This window comes from Ostrinia furnacalis, unplaced genomic scaffold (assembly GCF_004193835.3).
Source record: "Ostrinia furnacalis isolate ACB-3 unplaced genomic scaffold, ASM419383v2 OfSCF3746, whole genome shotgun sequence".
Classification (NCBI taxonomy): Eukaryota; Metazoa; Arthropoda; class Insecta; order Lepidoptera; family Crambidae; genus Ostrinia; species Ostrinia furnacalis.
In genome coordinates this window covers 847586-872101 of record NW_021133985.1, presented here as the reverse complement: position 1 = coordinate 872101, position 24516 = coordinate 847586, and the positions used below count along the sequence as shown (strand labels likewise).

The 24516-nt window shown below is 41.4% G+C and overlaps 3 protein-coding genes across 6 annotated transcripts; 1 reads left to right on the top strand and 2 right to left on the bottom strand.

The window, feature by feature from the left end:
• Positions 1 to 435: 435 nt before the first annotated feature.
• Positions 436 to 12966, top strand: LOC114358196 (DNA replication licensing factor MCM4-like). Its single transcript, XM_028312097.1, has 4 exons — positions 436 to 585; positions 755 to 889; positions 1638 to 1848; positions 12810 to 12966. Exons 1-4 carry the CDS (start codon positions 482 to 484, stop codon positions 12903 to 12905), a joined length of 546 nt encoding a protein of 181 aa, XP_028167898.1. The 5' UTR covers positions 436 to 481; the 3' UTR covers positions 12906 to 12966.
• Positions 4434 to 8444, bottom strand: LOC114358195 (protein TEX261). The gene is made up of 5 exons (XM_028312096.1): positions 8304 to 8444; positions 7984 to 8063; positions 6884 to 7105; positions 5446 to 5560; positions 4434 to 4663 (listed from the first exon to the last, which is right to left on the bottom strand). Exons 1-5 carry the CDS (start codon positions 8371 to 8373, stop codon positions 4545 to 4547), a joined length of 606 nt encoding a protein of 201 aa, XP_028167897.1. The 5' UTR covers positions 8374 to 8444; the 3' UTR covers positions 4434 to 4544.
• Positions 12967 to 13164: 198 nt separating the features above from the next.
• On the bottom strand, positions 13165 to 24495 carry puml (pummelig). Of its 4 annotated transcripts, none has more exons than XM_028312079.1 (8): positions 24284 to 24466; positions 24060 to 24164; positions 22515 to 22591; positions 20199 to 20405; positions 17311 to 17485; positions 16456 to 16728; positions 15439 to 15625; positions 13165 to 14846 (listed from the first exon to the last, which is right to left on the bottom strand). In XM_028312079.1, exons 2-8 carry the CDS (start codon positions 24143 to 24145, stop codon positions 14664 to 14666), a joined length of 1188 nt encoding a protein of 395 aa, XP_028167880.1. In that variant the 5' UTR covers positions 24146 to 24164; positions 24284 to 24466; the 3' UTR covers positions 13165 to 14663. The 4 variants fall into 4 exon arrangements, with proteins under 4 accessions (XP_028167880.1, XP_028167882.1, XP_028167881.1 ...); XM_028312081.1 differs by lacking the exon at positions 24060 to 24164 and adding an exon at positions 23748 to 23780 and having other exon boundaries at positions 24284 to 24453; XM_028312080.1 differs by lacking the exon at positions 24060 to 24164 and having other exon boundaries at positions 24284 to 24495.
• Positions 24496 to 24516: the final 21 nt, after the last annotated feature.

Sequence of the window (24516 nt, the reverse complement as noted above, 5' to 3'; positions counted from 1 at the left end):
AGAACGGCCTGAGCGGCCCGAAGGGCACGAGGCGGATGATGGTTGTGTCGTGTGGGGCAATTGCGGCAAAGCCGATGACGAACATGAACTCATTGGTTCCATAGTAGTAGCGGTAGGTTGCTCACTTTGCTCAGCCATTTTCCTCTTGCTTCTAGTAAGCATAATTGGGAAAATTGAAGGCAACACTATAAAGTAAATAAGCTAGTACTTACCGCGAAGGACCATTTGTTGGGCACCGGGTGTGCCCGTTACTATACCTATTGTATATTGAATTGATTTGGAGATGTTCACTTTTTACTATATTGAAACACGTCTTTGACTAATGGTGTTTAATGAACAACTGAAGTAAAAAAGTAAAAAAACAAAGCGTCAAAATATAAAAAACATTCCAAAAGAAAAAATACAAAAAACGCATATAAAAAAGGTCTGTCGCCAACACTTATAACTATAAAATGTATAGTATACATTATTTTTATAGGACATGGCGTTGATGCGCGACTACATCGTGTTCGCGAAGGAGCACGTCCAACCGACCCTTAGCGAGGCGGCGCAACAAAGGCTTATTGACGCCTACGTCGATATGCGGTTAGTAATCACAAGGCACTAGAATGTTCAGGATAAGTCGTTATAGTTTTATGCGAGCTGGATTTTCGGATTAGCTGTATTACTATCATATTTTATACTAGATAAATAAATATGAGACGATGTTTTTTCTTCGCCAGAAATGGATCTAAAGATTTTGTTTCATTACCAGGCGTGTGGGCAGCGGGCGCGGGCAGATCTCAGCCTACCCTCGTCAACTGGAATCGCTCATCCGTTTAGCCGAGGCGCACGCGCGTATGCGTCTCTCCTCCGTCGTCGAGTTATCTGACGTCGACGAAGCCGCCAGGTATGTAACAAAGATACTAAACTGTTTTGATCGCCTACTAAAGAGGCACCATGTTTATCTCTCACAGACATAGCGATGAATCTCAATATCAAAATTCGTGATAAAATTCAGAAAATGACCAACAAACGAATAATGAATAACATTCTTTGGACTATCGTCATCAAATAAATACTATGAGCCAGTGCCTGAAGTATGGAAGTGGCACGGGAGTGTCTTTGTATCATCAAATGTCAGCGAGACTTCAAATGTTATTTGTGTGCTCCGTAACGTCAGAGGCCGTTCCCATACCTCAAGCACTGAGTCAACTTGACCTATAAATGAGCCAACGAAATAAGTCCCCTCCAAACGTGTAACTCAGATATTTCAATAACCGCCTGTGTGCTCTAGTGGTAAGACCACCTGCTTCAGACGCAAAGGTCCCGGGTTCGATTCCTAGTGGGGGCAGATTGTTCCGTTCGGTTTGGTTGGTGGTAGGGCTTGTTCTAAGTCCGCCTGGCTAGCTACCACCATCTTACCTAAGTCTGTCGCCATAACAGCAATGTTAACAGCATTGTTGTGCTCCGGCAGTTAGAGGTAAGATAGCCAGTTCCTCCGTGGTTGAGGATTCCGGGTGAAGCTCGCTTCCACCTTCGGCCTGATCATTACTTACCATCAGGTGAGATATAGGCCAAGAGCTTCCTCGTTATGTGTGTGTGTTGTAAAATTTTATGTTGTAATTTAAGTCTAAACTTGCATTTCCCCACTCCAGACTCCACCGCGAAGCCCTAAAGCAATCAGCGACCGACCCGGCGTCCGGTCGCATCGACGTGGGCATCCTAACCACAGGCCTGGGAGCCGCCGCGCGCAGACGCCGCGCCGACTTGGTAGCGGCGCTGAAGGAACTGATGCAGCCTTACTCCAAGCCGCACACCATCACGCATGCAAAGATACTGCAGGAGATCAACGCCAACTCGCAACTTGTAAGTAGTTTGTATCCAGACTCCACTGCGAAGCCCTAAAGCAGTCGGCGACCGACTCGGCGTCAGGTCGCATCCTCACCACAGGCCTGGGAGACGCCGCGCCGACTTAGTGGCGGCGCTGAAGGAACTGATGCAACCTTACTCCAAGCCGCACATTATCACCCACGCAAAGATACTACAAGAGATCAACGCCAACTCGCAGCTTGTAAGTAGTTTGTATCCAGACTCCACCGCGAAGCCCTAAAGCAGTCGGCGACCGGCGTCCGGTCGCATCGACGTGGGCATCCTAACCACAGGCCTGGGAGCGGCCGCGCGCAGACGCCGCGCCGACTTAGTCGCGGCGCTGAAGGAACTGATGCAACCTTACTCCAAGCCACACACCATCACGCATGCAAAGATACTGCAGGAGATCAACGCCAACTCGCAGCTTGTAAGTAGTTTGTATCCAGACTCCACCGCGAAGCCCTAAAGCAGTCGGCGACCGGCGTCCGGTCGCATCGACGTGGGCATCCTAACGACAGGCCTGGGCAACTACAGGCCGCGCTAATTTGGTAGCGGCGCTGAAGGAACTGATGCAACCTTACTCCAAGCCACACACCATCACGCATGCCAAGATACTGCAGGAGATCAACGCCAACTAGCAGCTTGTAAGTAATTTGTATCCAGAATTCATCGCGAAGCCCTAAAGCAGTCAGCGACCGACCCGGCGTCAGGTCGCATCGACGTGGGCATCCTAACCACAGGCCTGGGCAACTACAGGCCGCGCTGACTTGGTGGCGGCGCTGAAGGAGCTCATGCAGCCTTACTCCAAGCCGCACACCATCACGCATGCGAAGATACTGCAGGAGATCAACGCCAACTAGCAGCTTGTAAGTAATTTGTATCCAGAATTCATCGCGAAGCCCTAAAGCAGTCGGCGACCGCTTAGTGGCGGCGCTGAAGGAACTCATGCAGCCTTACTCTAAGCCGCACACCATCACGCACGCGAAGATACTGCAGGAGATCAACGCCAACTCGCAGCTTGTAAGTAGTTTGTATCCAGACTTCACCACGAAGCCCTAAAGCAGTCGGCGACCGACTCGGCGTCAGGTCGCATCGACGTTGGCATCCTAACCACAGGCCTGGGCAACTACAGGCCGCGCTGACTTTGTAGCGGCGCTGAAGGAACTGATGCAACCTTACTCCAAGCCANAATTGAAGGCAACACTATAAAGTAAATAAGCTAGTACTTACCGCGAAGGACCATTTGTTGGGCACCGGGTGTGCCCGTTACTATACCTATATAATATATTTAATTGATTTTGAGATGTTCACTTTTTACTATATTGAAACACGTCTTTGTCTAATGGTGTTTAATGAACAACTGAAGTAAAAAAGTAAAAAAACAAAGCGTCAAAATATAAAAAACATTCCAAAAGAAAAAATACAAAAAACGCATATAAAAAAAGGTCTGTCGCCAACACCTTTTTTGTTATCGACCTCTTTTGCGATTTGTTTATTTGTTTGCGACTTGTTTGCGATTTTAAAGTGCGTTTTGACTAGACCCACAGATTTGTATGCTCTGTCACGTCATATGTCAATGTCACCCCTCCTCCAGCGTCAGACCTATAATTTTCCCGATTTTTTATTTTCTGTTCTAACTGAGCAAGAAGTTAAAAATAAGTGAGTTATTATCAATTATTAATAATCTTTGAATTTCACACAAAAACAACGCGATAAAAATTAAGTATACAAATTGTAGTCAAATACATGGCTCGGAAGCGTCTAAAATAAACATTATTTACACATAACATATTGTCTTTTATGACTAGAGGTGAGCTTCTAAATAAATAGGTACTATTAGCCTAGGCGCAGACCACCGACTTTTAGGCCCAGAACAGATGGTGAAACGCAACTGCAACGAAACTGCAACTTTCTGATGATTCTGATGAATGAAACTGAAAGTTTCAAACTGGTCGCGTCATGTGTGGTCTCTCAACGGACGCTATGGCAGAAACTTAGATGCAACTCAAAAGTAACTAGCAGTTGCAGTTTCGTTGCAGTTGCGTTGCAGTTGCGTTTCACCGTCTGTTCTGGGCCTTAGTTGGCCGATAGTTAGGTCGGACTGCTAATCAGTACGAAGATGTATGAAAGTACGCACATTGCACCGATTTGGCATCGGCCGGTTTTTCATACAATTTAGAATCGGGCCCAACTATCGGCCAACTAAAAGTATGTAGTGTGCGGGGTATCTAAATGAGCCTACTCATAGGGCAGTTGGACAAATGTTTATACAGGGTGGAATTTTGTAATGCCACCTGAAGGGGAAGTACTCTAAATAGGTACCTACTGTAGATAAAAAAAATTACTCAAAGGATACGTTCCATTATTTTTGAAAAGAAAGAGAACTGCATTCAAAAATTTTTGAGGCGCGCTGTTAATTTGACCGGGTTGTAATACAGCTAGCTAGGGTTGCCAGGTGTCCGGCTTTAGAAGTCGAGCTACAGAATAATATCAAGCGCACGCATCAGGATATTGGGCAACCGATGATGATAGAATTCACTCGTAAACTATGACACTAATTGCATGACATGTCCGGCTTTTAGGGTAAAATGTCCGGTCAAATGAGCACAAAGTCCGGCTTTTGTGTTTTAGGACCTGGCAACCCTAAATACAGCTCACAATGTTCAAATGTTTTTTATAAGTAGACGCACCATTCAGAAGGCTTTCTTGCTTCTCTGAGGAAGGATAGACTCCTTGGCGAAACTGAAGAAAGAGAGGAGACTGTATCTCTTCGATTTTCGGGAGAGGTAGTCTGTCACCACGTTGTTGTCACCTGAAATATAAATTAGATAGCTGTATAATAGCAGAGTAAATACAAATGAGTAGGTCATCTTCATAGAAACGCACCGAGCGCGGTTTGTATGTGAGCGCGCCAATACGTATGCGGCGCGCACGCACACACTGACAAAATTTGGCGCAACCACGACTGGCTCACCGCTAATCCCCGCTATTTACTCTGATATAATAGACTATTTCATTGTCAATAGAGGGAAGTTCGGGATGCTTCGCGACATATTCACGTCCAAAATACCACTACTGTTTCTCGACAAAAGACCAGTAGGGCGATGAAAGTACTATGCTTAGTCTCCTTGCTTGATCGAATCAGATATAAGGAGATCCGCAGGAAAACTAAAGACCATAACATGTAGAACTGATGGCCTTTGGGGCAGAAAGGTTCACGAGTGGCGACCACGGGCCGGAAGACGTTGTGTGGGTGACTCCCACCCACTACGTAGAACGACGATGTGGTCAAGGTACCTATGGGAGCACCTGGCCCCGTCATTGTGGAAATACTTGAAGGAGTCCTTTGACCAGAAGTGAACATCATTTGGCTGAAATGAACGATTGGCACAGGCTATATCCTACTAATATTATAAATGCGAAAGTTTGGATGTCTGGATGTTTGTTACCCTTTCACGCAAAAACTACTGAACGTATTTTGTTGAAACTTTACAGTATCATTGTTTGTACCCAGATTAACATATAGGCTATAATTTCTGCCGATCTGTGACACTAAATTTCGCAAAAGCTAGTTATGTATAAACATATATTTACCTAGGAGTAACGGCTGTCGCTCGTCCGTGGTAGGCAGTACGTAGTCGTTGGCCGACAGCGATATAAACAGCGCAAACGGAACGATCCACAGGCACAAAGTGAAGTATGCTAGCACCTGAAATTGTAATGAATAACAATATTAACATCCTATAGGATAAGAAATTAATAATTTTCCAAAAAAATTTCTCGATAACTCTTTTATAATGCGAATGCTGGAATTCGCTGCCTGCTGCTGTATTTAACGAACATTATAATCCGGGCCTTTTCGGCTAAGAACTTAGTCGCGATTTTCACCCGCCCGCGGCGGTTCGGGCCTGCAGCTTCTGTAGAATGCAGATACTTATGTAAAAAGTAATGCACAACTCACGATGCGGTTTTCGCCCGCAGCGGGCGCGGTTGTATGCGGGTCCCGCTCGGCGGTCGACCATTTTGTAGGTACCAGTGACTTAGCGCGCGGCGCGATTTCAAATCGCGACGTGAGTTCTTAGAATAACCGCGCAAATAACCGCTCCCGTTAGTTTTGAAATAAAACCGCAATTCCACAACCGCCGCGGGCGCGGGTGAAAATCGCGCCGTGAGTTCTTAGCCTTCAAGGTGAGAGTTAATTGGCACTTACAGGCAGATTTGTACCATCCTAGACTGCATCTCACTAAACACCGGGGGCAATTGCGGTCAAATACCTACCTTGTTATGCATTAAAAAAATCTATGTAACATACTATTTTAAAAGTGGATATAATTTTCGAGCAAGTTCTCTTATCAATTTCTATTCACATTCATCACCTTCGAACTATCAAACGTGCGAAGATAAAATAGTCGTTAATCGTTTCGCATTCTGAAGCTATCCGATTTTTTCTGAATCACATCATTCTTTCTGAATCACCACTGTATTAACCTATTGAGTTATCACGTTTTTTTAGTACTGAGTTGCATCATAACCTGAGAGTATGAGAAAACTTACAAATGGTCATAGCACACTTTTCAACTCCGAAAGGGATCAACACCGTATCGCCTTTCGCCGCGCTGTCAATTGAGACCCAGTACGGAGTTTCACACAAAGAATACTGAGCGCCTAGAGTTGCTACAGTTACGATCCATTTCCGGGTTGATAAGTGTGCTTCGTTAAAACAAACTTAAGTACAATTTAAGCTAATTTATTCCCTGAAAGTTCCTACAAGAGACTAACGCCCGTTTTCATCATCAATACCTAATTTTTAAGTAATCCCTACGTAAACATAATTCCTGTTATTTGTTACCATAGGGGTCACTTAAAAATTAGGAAATGATGGTGAAAACATTCATAATGCTCGTATTCATCATCAATCCCTAATTTTAAAGTGACCCATACCAGAGGTAACAATAACAGGAATTTTGTTTTCATAGGGATCACTTAAAAATTAGGGATTGATTGTGAGAACGGGCATTAGTTTCATACATACCTCAGAATAGTTATAATACACCGATCCAAAGTACTTCAAGGCTAAGTAGTGGTGTAACACCAAGGAAGACACTGCAGCGACAAAAGCCAGGCTCGTGACTCGTACTACCGGGAACTCTCTGAGCAAGACTGTGTGTAGCAACTGTTGGAAGAGCCCTAGCGCGTTCAGGTACAGCGGTAAGTCTTCGAAGAGTATCAGCCCCAAGTGGATGACAGATGTCAGCTGAAACGTTATATCTTTGTTGACGTAGTGATGGTCAGGTGGATTTGTTTGTCACGCTGAACTGCAGCACATTTAGGCTCAGTTGCACCATCTTATTTTAACCGTAACCATAACAATAACCGGTGTTTTTTGTATGGTGTTTGGGCATTTTTCTGACGTTTCTTAAAGTTGAAGTAAGATGGTGCAACCCAGGCTAAAAATAGGTATAATTTTATAGAAAGTCAGCGTCAAATCGTTTGTGACACCCGGAGTAGACATAAAGTATGCAACACGTCTTTGTTACAATGAGGGTTTTCGCGATTGAAAAATCCGCCAGATGGCAATACGTAGACGCGAGGTCCAAATGCTGCGTGATTGGTGGATTTTGACATATCTGTTAATGTCATCTCAAAAATAACCAATCATGCAGCATTTGGACCTCGCGTCTACATATTGCCATCTGGCAGATTTTTCAATCGCGAAAACCCTTATTGGAAAAAGGTTGTGTTGTCAACTTTTTGGCCACTTTGGGTGTCACAAACTATTTGACGCTGACTGTGTGAGGGCAGACATGGGAAAATAGTAACAATTTAAATAGTAAACATCTTCTAAATGTTTTATCTTATCTTAATTACTTTTAGTGCTTAGATTTAAGAGGTTTGAGATTTTTTTTAAACCAAAAATTAAGTGAGTCATCTCGCAGAATTTTACAAATATGAAAATCATGACTTTATTATCTAGTTTTCTTTATGTTTGCATACTAAAATGTATTCAGCGAAACATGAAATTTATTTTATGTAGTTGCGACCATCATTATGTTACCTGTTTCTGGCAAATTAATAAAATTGATTTGATTTGAAATTGATTCGTCCAAAGAGGTAAAACATGTAAACACTTACAGCCACTGCCCAAGAAATGACGTATTTAGCCATTACTGAGTATTCCTCTACCAGCTCCGCTAAATAGTACATGCCCGCCGCTGTGAAACATAAAAAAATCATCTGGTAATTTTTTGCAACTTATTAATCAAATTATAACATTAAACTGATTTATAGAAGTTATAAATGGAAAAATAAATAACGCATTGACTGTTAAGAAACTATAAAACAGGCTGTCTATAAATATCATCAATAAATATAACTATTTTAAGCAAGGAAGGTCTATAGCAAGGTAAATATTTTATAACACCAAATTTTAAATTTCCTGTATGAAAACTCACCTATTGCAAGCGTCACGAAAATCGCCTGGACCGCAAGAGAAATAATACTCAGTATATACAGGAATAACATATTGGAAAATGATTAAAATCGACTTTGTTTTGGTATAAATGCAAAATTTTTGCAGGTTAGACGCGTTGTCATTGGCTTGTCACTGATATGTCAATGTCAGTTTCAATATAGTCGCGTTCAGATAGGTACTGCAATTTATTTGAAGAAAAAAAAATATAATGAGTGTTCTTCTCCTATAGGTGGCTCTGACATCGTCACATCGAGATGTTATGAGAATGATTTAAGGAGCTGTTTGCGAGCGACAACAACCGCATGCGCAACCCGCCACTCGGCGGCTTCGTAACACACCACAAGCAACGAAACACCGGTATCGTGATTTTAGAAATCTCGTCACAGTAAATTCTTTGTACGAAATCCGCCGCAGTGGACGTGGAGAAACCGCGGCGGGTGCTGCGAGTGAAACCGCGTCGTTAGCCTTATGATATTAAAACTTCATATTATTACATTTATCTTCTTTTATTTATTAAGTAACAATCAACAGGATTTTCACTTTGTGACACAATCACATTCGTTAACTGATGCACGAAGTACAATCAACGCAATCGCTGCTATTGGAGCTAAAAGCATTTGCTCTAAATTAAATATTTTCTTAGATTCATACTCAGATTCTGGAATAGTGTATGTTTCTTGTCTTGCTTCAGAATTCAAAGTAGAAAAGCTTCTTTTAGTTGTATTAATATCACGGCTTATTTTCTTGTAATTTGACAGTGGCTTCTTTTTGGGTATAGGGGTTTTGCTATTGAAAGTTTCTTTTGTAGAAGGTATAGTGTATGGTTTGCAAATGTCGAACTTCGGTTTGGTCCAGTCAGTTTTGAAGAAACTTCTAGCAAGCACCGGAGACTCTTCATTTTGTACTGTAAAGGCAAAAAAAGTTACACCATGTAAGTCCTTACAATTCCTAGTGTACTTACTAGGTACTTACACTACCCAAATCCATTTAAGAGATTGTCTCTTTATAAGGCTGTGTTGCACCACCTAACTTTAACGGTAACTTTACCGAAAATCGGTGTTTTTTGTATGGAGTTTGAGATTTTTGACGTTTGTTAAAGTTAAAGTAAGATGGTGCAACCCAGCCTGGGCCCTAAATTTGAAATTAATTGATTTAGGATAATACTATTTATTATTAATAATATTATGTAATAATACTGAGATGTGTTCGTGTGTTTTCAATTAAAAATAAAGAGATAAATAATGCTTACCTATAGCAGCTAACTGTATCAAGGTTCTGGCGTAAAAAATAAAAATCCAGAAAATATAAAGCTAAAAATTTATTTTCGCTGATTATCATTTCCAAAAGGTAATAATCAAAATTCGCCTACATCAAACACAATTTTCTTTCCTATTTGCTGGATAATAAAATCTACAACGGTGAATTTATTGTGTCTTGGTAGGTTTCCACATGGATAGACGTTTTTACATGGATAATTACACTTTGGAGGTATTACTTTGCAACCTTCCTTAGGGCAAGCAAATTTTTTCTTTTCTTCTTTGACAGGAATTGGCCAAGAGGGTATTGGAGACCATGGATCGTATGTTCTGGCATACTTCATACCTTCTTTTCCTGCTAGGACAGACTCTAAAGCTTCTATATCTCCTCTGAAACTAGCGAATAATACAATGCTACAAAGATCTTGTAGTTTGGTAAATATGCGTTCCATAGCTTCGGTCTTAGAATCTCGTATGCTTGCTTTGATGTTCAAAGCGCAGGCAAACACAGGAAGCAAAGTCTTCTGAGGGATATGAAGTTGAGGTCCCAAATATAAAAGCAGAGTCAAGGTATCTTGGATTTGAACGGATGAGCATTTAGTTTTCTTGAATTTGTCGAAAGGNGACAGATTAAGGCACTAACATTATTAAAATACTATTTCAAAATACATGAAATTGTTGAATATGTGTGTACGAACGTAACACCCGAAACGATGGAATGACCCTTAATGCAATAAAAATTTAAAATCAAAAATTTTCGAACCCTGTGTAAAATATTTATTTCTTATTTCACAACTTACGTGTGAGGGGAAAAACATATGAATTTAACGGTTTATTTATTTGTTTAGGTGACGTAGTTGGTGATCCAACATGAGTTCACCGCCACCGGTGCAGTTGGAAGTGGAGGTGGGGGACGAGTCTATGGAGGAAGACTCTTCGGAGATGATGGCACCAGACAGGTAATAATTCATCAAATTTTTGTCATAATTAGGGCTATATCCCTATGTGTGTGTTTTCTATAGATCATTTCATCCACGAAGACGCGCCCCACCATTCTTCCGCTAATATTTGAGTGTTATCAGTACATGCTAAATCATCCATGAGTGCACACGCTCACGCACACTACAATAATGACGCTCGGTTTGCTCGGATCAAACTGCCCGCACCCCGCGCTTCCCTCGACCAAAAATTGGTGGGGCGCGTCTTCGTGGATGAAACGATCTATAGATAATTTTGTTGAATGTTGACATGTTTTTGTTGAGTTCACATTTTCACGTGTTTTCTGAAAATAGAAAACAGCCAGACCAACGCAAAGATTACATTTACGCAAGCAATTTATTTACTGAGCGGGATCGAACCCAGGATAGTAGTCCAGTACAGGAACCACTACTAGGAGTTTTTTTTATGCATAAAAAGGCAGGTATATGACCACAATCGCACCTGGTGTTAAGTGGGATAATTAATTATCATCCAAGCATTGAACTTTGTTTTGAACATTTAAGTTTATTTTTTGAGAGCCAATGTAAATTTTTCAATTGACTGTTTCTTAATGCCTTTTCCCTGTGATGCGGATATTTCGCGTGCGTGTAGCCCGCGTAATAGAAAAGGCATGTATGAAATAATGAAATGCGGGCAGCCCGCATGCGTGCCGAAATCCGTATCATAGGTAAAGGCACTAAATTATACGAGTGGTAATTATATGGAACTCTGGAAGTAAGAAGTATTGCATACATTAATTTTCACTGGAGTACTTACATACTGCTGCCCATTCTCTGTTTGATGTGTATGTGATCTGTCTGAAAAACATCAATCTTTTAAACTGCGATCTCCAACCCGCCTGCCAAGCGTGGAGATTATGGCAAAACCCTCCACTATAGTGGAGGAGGCTCATAGTCCAGCAGTGGACTGTAAAGGGCTGTTGATGATGATGATGATGACTTACATACTAGTGACGTCACGCAGATCTGTTGACCGTGTTATCTGTAGGAAGCTATACTTAACGTGCATTTGCATATTGAATGTCACCCACACCTTGCCCAGCTGTGTGACCGAACCTTTAATGCCTGTCGTGCTAAAGATGCCCTTAAATGAGTATATTTTTAGCACCATTACGTATATCACGTATGAATCAATCTGCGGCAATTCCAGTAAATTCTACAAACAGGTTTGCTCCATATTGCCGAATATCAAATCAATCGGAAATCTCAGTGAATCTTTCCATCATATTTACGACTAGCGGCCGCCCGCGACTTCCTACGCGTGGATCCCGTTTTACCCCCTTTGGGGTGGAATGGAGTTTTGTAAAATACGTTCTTAGCGGATGTCTACACCCTATAAAGAACCTGCCCGCGAAAATTTCCAGTTTGTAGGTGTTATAAGTTTCTGAGATTTCGTGGTGAGTGATCTCTTACTCCAGCATTTTCTTTTCTTCATCACCACAATCTTAAAGCACTAAACAAACTTTAAGATAACGCTCATATCCACATCCTCATAGGTTCTTCTGATGAATGACGTTGGGTCCAATGGCAGTGTAACTGTTTTTCCCTAGACAAACTTGGCCTTAAGTGTATGTAGGGCACTTTAGGGCATATTGGTGTAGTGGTTTAGTTCCTGAAAGAAGTTGAAAGAGTCCAATGGACATGGCGCACAATTTTTGTTGAAGATGCCAAAAAAAACTACAAAAAATTAGAATGAATACTGTATTTTTACTTGATATCTTTTGATATCGAGATCAACGCCAACTCGCAGCTTGTAAGTAGTTTGTATCCAGACTTCACCGCGAAGCTCTAGAGCAGTCGGCGACCGACCCGGCGTCAGGTCGCATCGACGTGGGCATCCTTACCACAAGTCTGGGGGCAATCAACTCACAGCTTGTGTTGTTTATAAGTATTTACTAACAGCTCCCTACTATGCCTATTGTGCCTGAAAAATGCAAACGTAGTAGTAGACGCCCACCTACTTACTTAAGCCACTCACAACCCTTATTGCAAGAAATCTCGCACTAACTCCCAGCTTGTGAGTAGTTATCTTACTTTAGTTTAGATTTACTAACAGCCCTACCCATCTAAAAGGGGAATGCTTGAGTTGAAAAAATATACGACCAGAATATCGTGTCAGAATAGACGACACTGGCCTAAAGTGGATATCACTATGAACTGGGGTTGCGTGCAATAAACAAAATTTACGAAATTAAGCTACTCAAGCTTAAACCTACAATTGTTTATTTACAGACGGTATCGCGCGATTTGCTGGACGAAGCGCTGCGGGACCTGCAAGACGAAGGGAAGGTGGTGGTGGTCAGCCACACCCACCTGCGGTTATGTTAACGTCTAAACTGTATTTGTAAGAATATTTTGTAATTCCAATAAACGGTTATTCTTTATCTTGCGTTTAAATTATTTGATCATACAACTCATAAAATATAGAAGGAGCAAGGACACCATACATAGCACTTGATTAGGTATATTAAAATGAAAACAAATCATTAAATTCAATAAATTATGTTTATTTACAGTTTAATTCATTCCACGTATCAAAAGCCACAGGCTAAACAACACGACAACAAAACAATTTGTATTGTCTTAATTCAATAAAATAAAAGTCAAAATTGTGCATTTACCAAATCACACTATGTTATAATACTTTGTAGTCCAATTTTTGGGGTGGTTCATTAAGTTTAGATACCTTAAGTATTAACATACTACGTAATATGGCAGAAATTGTATAATAAAGTTATGAATGAGCTTTTAAGGACCATAGACAATATCGATTAATAATTTATAGCCAAATCTTTGGTGAACAAAATGCACAGAACTAGTAAAACTATCATGATCAATATTTAACATATAAAATCATTAATCGATCCATTGAAGGAAGTCCATATGGACGTGCATCGACACAAATAAACTTTATCTAAAACTAACTTCAACAATTAATTAAATTTATGAATCGTTAACAATGTAACCCGTAACATATCTTAACTATTGTGGAAGTAATAGTATGCGAGACAACATTTTAATTTGGTCAAATGTTAATAAACTCTAACTTTAGAAGATTTTGTAAGTAGAATAGGAAGATGATTACAGAATTGAAGCGTTTCAAGTAAGGCGTCTGAGACGGCATTTTCCATTTTTCTGATGCATGCAAGAGTCTTGTGATCTTAGATCTATAATATAATTCACGACGCAATCTTAGTGATCAGAAGCCATAGAATTTCCAAAATGTATATTTCACCTAAACTCATGGATCTCCAATTTAGAATATAAGTTAAAATTGCTTGAATACAGTTGCTGTAAACTTTCTACTTAGAGAAAAGTGTACCATAAAGTGCGACTTTGAGTAAAACGTCAACATTACTTATCGCATTAAATCTAAAATACTTGCACCGATCGAGTAGTCTTGAGACGGTCAAATCTTACTTCACTAATTATTTAGGCAAACGTATTACAAATCGCGTACAAAATCAGCCTAGCAGGTACTCCGAAAGCTTAACGTGAGTCTTCAACGACTATAAAGCGAGTCACGGGAGGCGTTCTGTTCAGTTCCGGTGTAGACAGCCGACCCAATAGTTCCTGAGTGGTTGCTCGTGTAATTTCAAGTTACTGTATAAAATAACCTAAGCTGAATTGGCAGTGACGGTGTAATTGGTCTGTGACGATTATTAATAATAGGATCAAAATTGCCAATTTCACATGCAACCGGGGGTCTTCATTCGATTAACCTAGGAGGTCGACGCAAAAGGCAGATTCGGGTGTAAATTGTAGCAAAGCAACCGAAGATTGTCGTCTGCGTCGACGCTCGTATGGAGAGAACAACCTATCTAATGAGGGCTATCGTTTTAGCGCTCACTAGTTAGCGCCACTGTAGAGTAAGGTCCTGTCACTTGCTAGTAGCGCAGACAGTGGCATCAACTGGTGAGCGCTAAAGTGGTAGGAGGACTATCGCATTTGCACTCATCAAGGTGGCGCCACTGTAGAGTAAGGTCCTGTCAAATGCCAGGGGTGCCAACTGTTAAGTATAAAAACGATAGCCCTCATTGAGTCCATCGCCTCCCATTACAACTTATGTTAGTCCCACTCGTGGTATCAAGAGGCGGGGGTGGTCGCGGAGGCGGAGTCTCCCGCTTCTGTGGCGGGGGCTTCGCCGGCCTGAATGGCAGCTGCGGGCTTATCTTTGCGCTCATCTGCGCGAACACACGCCTCAAGGACGAACTTGTTGAAGAGCTCCGGCTTGTCCAGGTACACGTGGTGGCCTGCTCCGTTGATCACCTGCAATGTAATCATGTTTAGGGGCCATCCATAAAGTACGTCACACGAATTTCATGATCATGAAATTAACAGCAGTTCCGAAATTAGTTTTATTTCCATTTAAATTAAGTACATTTTTGATTCATGAAATCAACATTATATCAAATATTTAAAACAATTGAAATGTGATGTCACGAAACTTAGGACCCCTCCCACCCCTTGTCACACCATGTCACACTTTGTCAACCCCTCCCCCCCTCTTTACGTATGACGTACTTTATGGATGACCCCTTATTTAAAGAATAGGTCGATAAAACTGGTCGTGAACTTTTAAAAGAAGTCTTGGGTGAGCATAGCAGCAAAAAAGCTGGCGGTGGAGAGACATTTAGAGGAGGTCTCAAACCATGTATTTTTGCAAAGGAGAGGGTCTGACGGTATTAGGCAGGGTCTACGGGGTTACTACCAAAAACGGTATGAAGTTTCAAATGTTGCCATCCCTCTCACGTAAGTGAAGATGCCAGAATGAGCGACAGTTACAAAAACTACGTATAAGCGTTACGGAGTAGCCCTACTATTCAGTCTCTTTGTCACGAGGTTCCTATGGTTCACTGACCTGCACGTAGGTGCTAGAGCCGGGTCTGTTCTCGCTGAGCACCTGGCCAGAGCTGTTGTCGACCCAGGAGCGCGAGCCGTACAGCACGGTGATGGGAAGCGCTGGATCCAGCTTGTCTAAACGCTTCACCATCGGGTTCTTCGCCCAGCCGAAACTGTGCATCAGGCTGTGGAACGCGCTTTCTCCGCTAGAAAAAGAAAAAACATGCAATTTAGCATTATGTTATTCTACAAACTTATGCCTCATTTAAAGTCACAATGAGTGAATGAGTTTGGCTGTTTTCACAGCGGCGGCATTGCTGCAAAGTACCCGCTATCGCAATATTATTGAAGTTAACGCATGTTGTACAAGTCTGTCTAATGACGGCCTAGTGAAATTGTTATTGTAGAGGTCGCATACGACCAAACTCCTTGGCCGCTCGCCTGGCTGGCGAGAAACTTCTTTTTTCTTTTATGTGTTTTTTTATCGACTGTCACTTTTTTCGCTTCTTTTGACTTTTCTACTTCGAACTAATGTAACTTGATTTTATTTTACAATATAATTTTATTTTACACCACAAAGCCTTTCAATCAATTAATTTCTCGTAGTGAAAGACGTAAATTTCGTTCACATGTTTACATACGCCGCAGCGGCGCCGCTCGGGGCACTTACTCATGCCCAACCACAGTTCTCACAAAGAAATCAATTTATTTGGTGTGCTATTAAGTGTGTACAAGCTGCGTCGCTATATCTGCGGTCTATTAGTCAGACGAAGCGATCACAGAAAATACACACAATGAGGGCTATCGTTTTAATACTTAACAGTTGGCACCCCTGGCGATTGACAGGACCTTACTCTACAGTGGCGACATCTTGACGACTGCAAATTCGATAGTCCTCCTACCACTTTCGCGCTCACCAGTTGGTGCCACTGTCTTCGCTACTGGCAAGTGACAGGACCTTACTCTACAGTGGCGCTAACTGGTGAGCGCTAAAACGATAGCCCTCATTAGATTAAATAAACAAAAACCAACCAACCTGGGTGTCTGCGAGTTACACTGATAGATGTACTCTGGTATAACGACTTCGGCATCTCGCACATAGTTGACGTATTTCCTGGACAAGTCTGGACGAGTCTTGCTGACCAGCCACTTGCCAGCTGGCCCGGCGGCGCGAACTGCCCACAGCGGGTTAAGAGGTTGCACAGCGGTGGCCACGGCGCGTATCCATAAGGGGACTTGGTATTTCTCGTATACGTTGGATGGTTTTTCAGGGAAACCCCAGGGGTCGGCCAGGATTAAGTGGCGGACTCTGAAAATGTTACGTTGTTAGATGGTGGTAATCTGTTTTATTTACGTTAAATTACAAAATCAACGTAGTCATCAGAGTAGAAGAGAGAGTAGAAAGGGACCAACCCCACTCCTCCCGTGGATATCGTAACTAACGCGACGGGAATATGCGAACATCAGGCCAACCCTGTTGCAGTAGGCGTAGGGATTGTAGGCCAAATCCTTCATTTGCTTGGGTTGTCCTCCTGCAGTGAAGACTACCTGACCTGATGATTATGATGATGGTAGTGACTATAAATCAACACACGATTCAATTACACGGTATAAGGAATATAAACAGCGCGGCAACGTCTCGGAGTATCCTTGTAGGGCTCAGGGGGCTTAGTGTGAGTTAACATCAAACGTCTTCACTAGTGACTGTGGAAAAAAAATGACATTAAATGTATGACGGATTGTACAGCGACCCTAGCGGATACTTTCAAGAACTAAAATAAACTAAATAGACGCGACTTCATGCGCTCATTAGTGACGAGATGTAAACACACACTAAGCCCTCAGAATACTTGATAGTACACCTTTTAGGAAGAGTTCGAAGTAAGCTTACCTCTCCGGGTACTTCATAGCGTAGGCCGTGGCGATGTATCCGCCGAGGCTGTGGCCCAGCAGGATGACCTGCCCGAGGTTGACCTCGCGCCGCCACTCCTCCACCGACTCCACCCATTGCGCTTCCACCTTCGCCGCGTCTGATGCGAACTTGGGCCGCGAGCTACGGCCGAAACCTGGAGACATTAACAGTCTATTACAGCACATTTATGGTACAAAAGCCTAAGTTTTGGGCCAAAAAGAAGTTAGTCAATGTCTGAGATTGGGATTCTATCCATATGATCCGTATGAGAGCGGCACGGAAGGGTGTATTTGTAACGTCAAACGTCAATCTCCTTCAGATTTATATGCTCTGTCACGTCCTATTATGTCATTGTCATGCCCCTTCCGTGCCGCTCCCATACCTCAAGCACTGACAGAGTTAAGAGCTAGATCTACAGATCTACTCATGAACTGTCGTTTAGAATTGTATGTCATTAAAAATCGGGTCACTGTCATAAAGACACAATACTTTTACTGGCAGGTCGTAATCGATCCCTAAGACGAAAAGCAAGTCTTCTACATATACATAGACCAATACTCATCGAGGAATCTATCTCTTCCAGACGTCTGGAGATAATTCACGGGCAACAGATACCGTATCGCCTAACGAAGCGAAGTAGACAGCTGACTTCGTTTTAATACCTAGTCACGTTTATCTGCTGGCGAGTGTTACCCAATAACATTATACGAGGAATAAGCATTTAGTTTTACGACAAAAGTCGTGGGAATATTTCTGACTAGCTGTGTAGGTGACAAAATAGTTTCAATAATATTTCCCGTTTGAAAGAAAAACGTTTACACATTTTTCTTAACTGCTCCGCCCCTATTGGTTATAGGAAAGCCTTTCTCGGTAAATGAGCTATCCAAAAGAAAAATAATTTTTCAAATCGGACTAGTAATTCTTGAGATTAGCGCGTTCAAGCAAACAAACTCTTTAGCTTTATAATATTAATATAGTACCGGAAAACGCAGCTTGGGTCGTCCACCCACAAGGTGGACCGATGACATCATAAAGGTAGCAGGAAGGCGCTGGACCCAGTGCGCTACCAACCGGGCAACATGGAAAGCATTGCGGGAGGCCTATGTTCAGCAATGGACGTCCTATGACTGAGATGATGATGATGATGATAGATTACCCAGCAAATCGATGGCGTAGACAGGCCTGGTAGCGGCGAGTGCGTTCACGTTAGGGCACCAGAGCGCGACTCCCGCGCCCATGCCGTGCAGCATGACCAGTGGTGTCGCGGGCGACTCGTCGTTCAGAGAGATCGTCCATATTTTTAGTTTTTTAATTTAGAGAGATCGTCCATATCTACTTTTAAGGACTAAATTCGAGGGAGTGTCTTTACAATAGGGCTCAATTTATATCATACCCAGCAAATCGATGGCGTAGACAGGCCTGGTAGCGGCGAGTGCGTTCAAGTTAGGGCACCAGAGCGCGACTCCCGCGCCCATGCCGTGCAGCATGACCAGTGGTGTCGCGGGCGACTCGTCGTTCAGAGATATCGTCCATATCTAGTTTTAAGGACTAAAATCGCTAGAGTATGTTTACGATAGGGCTCAATGTATGTATTAATATCATACCCAGCAAATCGATGGCGTAGACCGGCCTGGTAGCGGCGAGTGCGTTCAAGTTAGGGCACCAGAGCGCGACTCCTGCGCCCATGCCGTGCAGCATGACCAGTGGTGTCGCGGGCGACTCGTCGTTCAGAGAGATCGTCCATATCTAGTTTTAAGGACTAAAATCGCCGGAGTATGTTTACGATAGGGCTCAATGTATGTATATTTATATCATACCCAGCAAATCGATGGCGTAGACCGGCCTGGTAGCAGCAAGCGCGTCCAAGTTAGGGCACCAGAGCGCGACTCCCGCGCCCATGCCGTGCAGCATGACCAGTGGTGTCGCGGGCGACTCGTCGTTCAGAGAGATCGTCCATATCTAGTTTTAAGGACTAAAATCGCTGGAGTATGTTTACGATAGGGCTCAATGTATGTATTTATATCATACCCAGCAAATCGATGGCGTAGACGGGCCTGATAGCGGCAAGCGCGTCCAAGTTAGGGCACCAGAGCGCGACTCCTGCGCCCATGCCGTGCAGCATGACCAGAGGTGTCGCGGGCGACTCGTCGTTCAGAGAGATGGTCCATATCTAGTTTTAAGGACTAAATCGCTGGAGTATGTTTACGATAGGGCTCAATGTATGTATATTTATATCATACCCAGCAAATCGATGGCGTAGACCGGCCTGGTAGCAGCAAGCGCGTCCAAGTTAGGGCACCAGAGCGCGACTCCTGCGCCCATGCCGTGCAGCATGACCAGTGGTGTGGCGGGCGACTCGTCGTTCAGAGAGATCGTCCATATCTAGTTTTAAGGACTAAAATCGCTGGAGTATGTTTACGATAGGGCTCAATGTATGTATTTATATCATACCCAGCAAATCGATGGCGTAGACGGGCCTGATAGCGGCAAGCGCGTCCAAGTTAGGGCACCAGAGCGCGACTCCTGCGCCCATGCCGTGCAGCATGACCAGTGGTGTTGCGGGCGACTCGTCGTTCAGGGATATCGTCCATATCTAGTTTTAAGGACTAAAATCGCTGGAGTGTCTTTACAATAGGGCTCAATTTATATCATACCCAGCAAATCGATGGCGTAAACGGGCCTGGTAGCGGCGAGTGCGTCCAAGTTAGGGCACCAGAGCGCGACTCCTGCGCCCATGCCGTGCAGCATGACCAGTGGTGTCGCGGGCGACTCGTCGTTCAGAGAGATCGTCCATATCTAGTTTTAAAGACTAAAGTCGCTGGAGTATGTTTACGATAGGGCTCAATGTATGTATATTTGTATCATACCCAGCAAATCGATGGCGTAGACCGGCCTGGTAGCAGCAAGCGCGTCCAAGTTAGGGCACCAGAGCGCGACTCCCGCGCCCATGCCGTGCAGCATGACCAGTGGTGTGGCGGGCGACTCGTCGTTCAGGGATATCGTCCATATCTTGTCGCTCTGCCCCACTACAGATCCGATGTCCACGTAGAAACGCTTGTACGCTGTTTTCAGACCTGGGTAATGAAAATATCATAGTTGTAGACAGTTTGCAGTAAGTATCTGTGCAACTGGTAATGTTCTGCCAGAAACAAAATAAAAATATTTTCCTTCCAAAAATAAAAAGCGGAAACAGTCAACGAATTAATAAGCATCTTTAAGACCTGGTTCAGACACGCCAGACATGCAGTTGCTGAGCAGTTCTCGAACATTTTACATCAAACCGTAACAGCGCGGTCACAGCTTCAGTGCATCGCCAATGAGAACCAGAAACCGCGCGATTATGGCTGCAAGTGTCTGAAACGGGCCTAAAAGAGACTTTGGATATAAACAAAAAAATTTAAACTATATTTTTGGGCCAGGAAAAATGCTTATAGGTGTAGGTACCGTTTATACAACGTTATATCAATCTATCTTTATTGAACTCTGTTATCTAATTACCATAGATCATATCGTTTATCAGTTATGTATCCTATCTATAGTGCTATTATGTGACTGAGTACCAGATCAACTAATAAAAGCACATGTCTGTAATCTTCTGTGTACCTCTATATGGCACATAATAATAAGTAGTGCAGATTGCGAGCGCAATCGCCGAGGGGACTGATTACTAGCTACTTCCTCCAATAAAAACGTCATAGTCATATTTACAGCTTTGTCCTTGTGTCACTATAGCATTATATTAGATTATTTATGAGAGAAAAATGTAAATTTATTGTACGCTAATCAATTTCATATCAATGATTACGTAAATAGATCTTGATAAAACACATGCACTAGTTTGTTTCCAAGTGCGGTAGGGGCTCGCGCGCACGGGTGACTTTTATACTTGTATCTTTCCTTTTTACACTTTTTTAAAGAGAAAAAGAGAGACAACGTAGTACTTATTGTTATCTTATGGAGAAACATACTGGCACTGTGACAAAAGTCGCCCGTGCGCGCGAGCCCTAACTTCCGGCAAAGACGTGCAGGCAGACTTTGTTAAATTGGGGCTGGTATGTTTGTAAAACATTCGTAAGCCGGGTCTCCAGCGCAGCCCTACACATTCAATAAAAAGAAGTCAACATTCAAAATTTTTTGTAGACAATTTTGTTGAATGTTGAGATGTTATTGTTAATTTTGTTGATTCTGTAAGACAAAATACGCGCTGGAGACCCATAAAGCATACATTTAAACAGGTATTAGTTACCAAATAGAATCGTGTGTGGTTTTTTTGCATAGTAGCTATGACAACAACATCATTAAAGTTATGACGATACAAAACCCAACCAAGGTCATCATGATTCATTATACCTATCGTATCAAATCGACGCGGAACTGAGGATTCTAGTAAAGAAGGTCATTGGGACTTTGTATCTAAGATAAAGCCGGTCTAATCTATTGCTAAAATATAACAAAGAATTAACATAAACAGACTGGACTTTAATAACATCGCGTTTTAAAGGGTCATGTCCATATCATAACAATAATGCGTCATGATGATGACAGAGCATTTCATCATAATTAAATACAGGGTGTCCTAAAATTAGTACGTCACACTGACACTGGAGGTAGCTGGGCCCAAGACGCATCTACCTTCAATGTCAGTATGACGTGCTAATTTGGACATCCTGTATAATTAGACAACATTTTTTTCTTTGGAAAACACTTAAGTTAGCACAATTAAGCTATTGAGATAGTTTTAACCTGTCGAAAATCAAGGAAAAGTCATAGTTTCGAGAATCCAATTTTTTTTACAGTAATATACTTTACTTCATATGATACAAGTAAAAGTAATACATACTTCCTGTTTTAGGGCGAATGAACGCATCGGGTAGATAATACTGATAACGAAAATGATATCAATTATTGTGTGTGATGTTAATTACTGTTGTTCTAATTATTCATGTATCCTGATGTTGATTTTTATTCATCATTACGTAATGTACTCTCCAGGAGGACAGTTGACTTATCCTCTAACCAGAGGCATAAAGGAGTATTAAAAAAAATAAGTGAGGATTTGGCCAACATTGACCAGACGGGTTAGGGAGGCTTGAAATTCTTATATTACTCCCTTAGCCCTCTCTTACTAGAAGAATGGGAGTAAAAGTAAATAAAAGAATGAGAAAAAATTAAGGTAAACTTACATGATAATATTTTCTTTTCAATGTTCCGTAGCATCTCATCTGACTGACGAGTCCAGCTGAACCACCCACCCGTCCAACTAAAAAGGAAAACACATATAAGCCGTCAATAATATTGGTACAATTCCATTACACGAATAGCCTTCACGGTTTAATATTGCTAGCCAATTCAGTGTTATTTTAGTCCACTCGTTACATTAATAGGCATTAGTACCAATTTATAGCACCTACTTTTTGAAAATAAATAAGTAAAGAAAAAGCAATTGAATGGATAAAAAAGCAAATGAAAATGATTTTCGGACTTGACACAAAAAAATTGCAAAATATTATTAGTGTCAGAATATCATATTTTATAATGCCAATAGTTTTAGTTTACAAACAGCTGTCAATAGCAAATATACCCTGCATTTAATACGATAACAAGTTTTATAATAATAAAATGTGCAATTTATTTTTGTATTATAAGAAATACAAGACTTTTAACTATCAATTCTCTTGGCAATCCTGATTGTTTTTGTTATGCAATACTTAATCACACTTTTGATCCAATCATGATTCATCAATTTGTGACATCAAGTTGTGCTAATATGCCAGTCACACAGTGAATAGCAGTTTTCTTAGACCAATTATTCACCCCTTCACTAGTTTTATACCAAAATAGATATGAATCATTCATAAAAAATTAATTGCAAAAAAATTTATTATGTTAAATCATTTGTTCTTACATGTGATAACTATTTGAATACTAAACATTTCGTCATCGTCCATTTTATCACTGTGCATTCAACAAAATAAACAAAATATATTTAATCAGAACATAGTAGGCAAACAAATTAAAGTGCAAATAAGAGGTGTCAACAGGAAATTGGAATAAATCTTACTTCCATATAATGGATAAGATACTTCCAATCCATGTTCGGCTTACTACACTGAAATCCGGAAAATTCACACATTAATGTCACTCAAAAACACTTTTTCAAACACATAAATCACACAGAAACTAGCATTCAAATATAATACACATCCATACATGAAAAAACACATAGTAATAAAACAAAGAGACAAAACACATAGTAATAAAATAATGGCACAAACAAGTTAAGGCCTAAAAACTAACACTGGAAAACGTTATTACTGTTCCTACAGGAACAAAATAAAAAAATCTAAAGGTTTGACAAGTTATGTAATATTCATAAACATGCAAACAACCACTAGGGGGCACAACAATTAACTTGCTTGATGTATCCCATTGAAGCTTGCCCTTATTATCTGAAAGAACACCAAAAATATGCACCACTCTCAGACAAGTTGCTTGCTTAGTATAGAAAAGTAACAATTTAATATTAGGCATTTTACTGTTACTCCAAATGCAGAAATATTGAAGTAATGTCATCAGTATGTAAAGAAATATTACTTAGTACAATTTCACATAGCTAAAATAAGTAAGAAAAGATGATAAAATATTTTTTCTAAATAATGACATGGTGATAGATAATGCTGAAAATGATATTTTATAAATTAACAAAATTAAACAAACTGTGAATTTACCTTAAGATGGTGATAATGAGATGGCAAATGAGAGGTAAGACAAGCTTAGTCCAAATATAAGAACATGGCTCATGAAACCTTGGCATAACAGAGAGTGTGGTTCACCTACAAAATGGGAATAGTATAAAAAACAAACGAACCAAATGAAATGCATAAAACATTTTTAAAGCAATTGCGCATTATATGAGCGTAAATTTGGTAGCATAAAATTGATTTAATCTTACCTGGATCCAGTAGTCTCGATATTCAAATCACTTGCCATTTGGCCACTGGCAGAAAATGCAGAAATACAATGCACATATCACAATCAACCAATAGTAGAAATCTTTTTTCTGTAGCTTAAATTGTTTCGCAGTTTTCTCACAAAATACACAGCGTTATCTAAAACAAAATGTAGAAAAGTGACTGAATCAAAGCGATTTCTGAAAGAAATTTGTTTGCATGACAATGACAGCTA

Excerpts from the sequence above, each read along its gene's own strand:
- LOC114358196 (XM_028312097.1), top strand. The coding sequence starts at position 482 with ATGGCGTTGATGCGCGACTACATCGTGTTCGCGAAGGAGCACGTCCAA. Across the intron at positions 890-1,637 it reads GACGTCGACGAAGCCGCCAG|ACTCCACCGCGAAGCCCTAA; the intron begins GTATGTAACAAA and ends TCCCCACTCCAG. Across the intron at positions 1,849-12,809 it reads TCAACGCCAACTCGCAACTT|ACGGTATCGCGCGATTTGCT; the intron begins GTAAGTAGTTTG and ends GTTTATTTACAG.
- LOC114358195 (XM_028312096.1), bottom strand. The coding sequence starts at position 8,373 with ATGTTATTCCTGTATATACTGAGTATTATTTCTCTTGCGGTCCAGGCG. Across the intron at positions 8,064-8,303 it reads TTTCGTGACGCTTGCAATAG|CGGCGGGCATGTACTATTTA; the intron begins GTGAGTTTTCAT and ends TATGTTTCACAG. Across the intron at positions 5,561-6,883 it reads TGTATTATAACTATTCTGAG|GTGCTAGCATACTTCACTTT; the intron begins GTATGTATGAAA and ends TTACAATTTCAG.
- puml (XM_028312079.1), bottom strand. The coding sequence starts at position 24,145 with ATGCCAAGGTTTCATGAGCCATGTTCTTATATTTGGACTAAGCTTGTC. Across the intron at positions 20,406-22,514 it reads TGAAAAGAAAATATTATCAT|GTCTGAAAACAGCGTACAAG; the intron begins GTAAGTTTACCT and ends TTCATTACCCAG. Across the intron at positions 16,729-17,310 it reads GCTATGAAGTACCCGGAGAG|AGTCCGCCACTTAATCCTGG; the intron begins GTAAGCTTACTT and ends TAACATTTTCAG.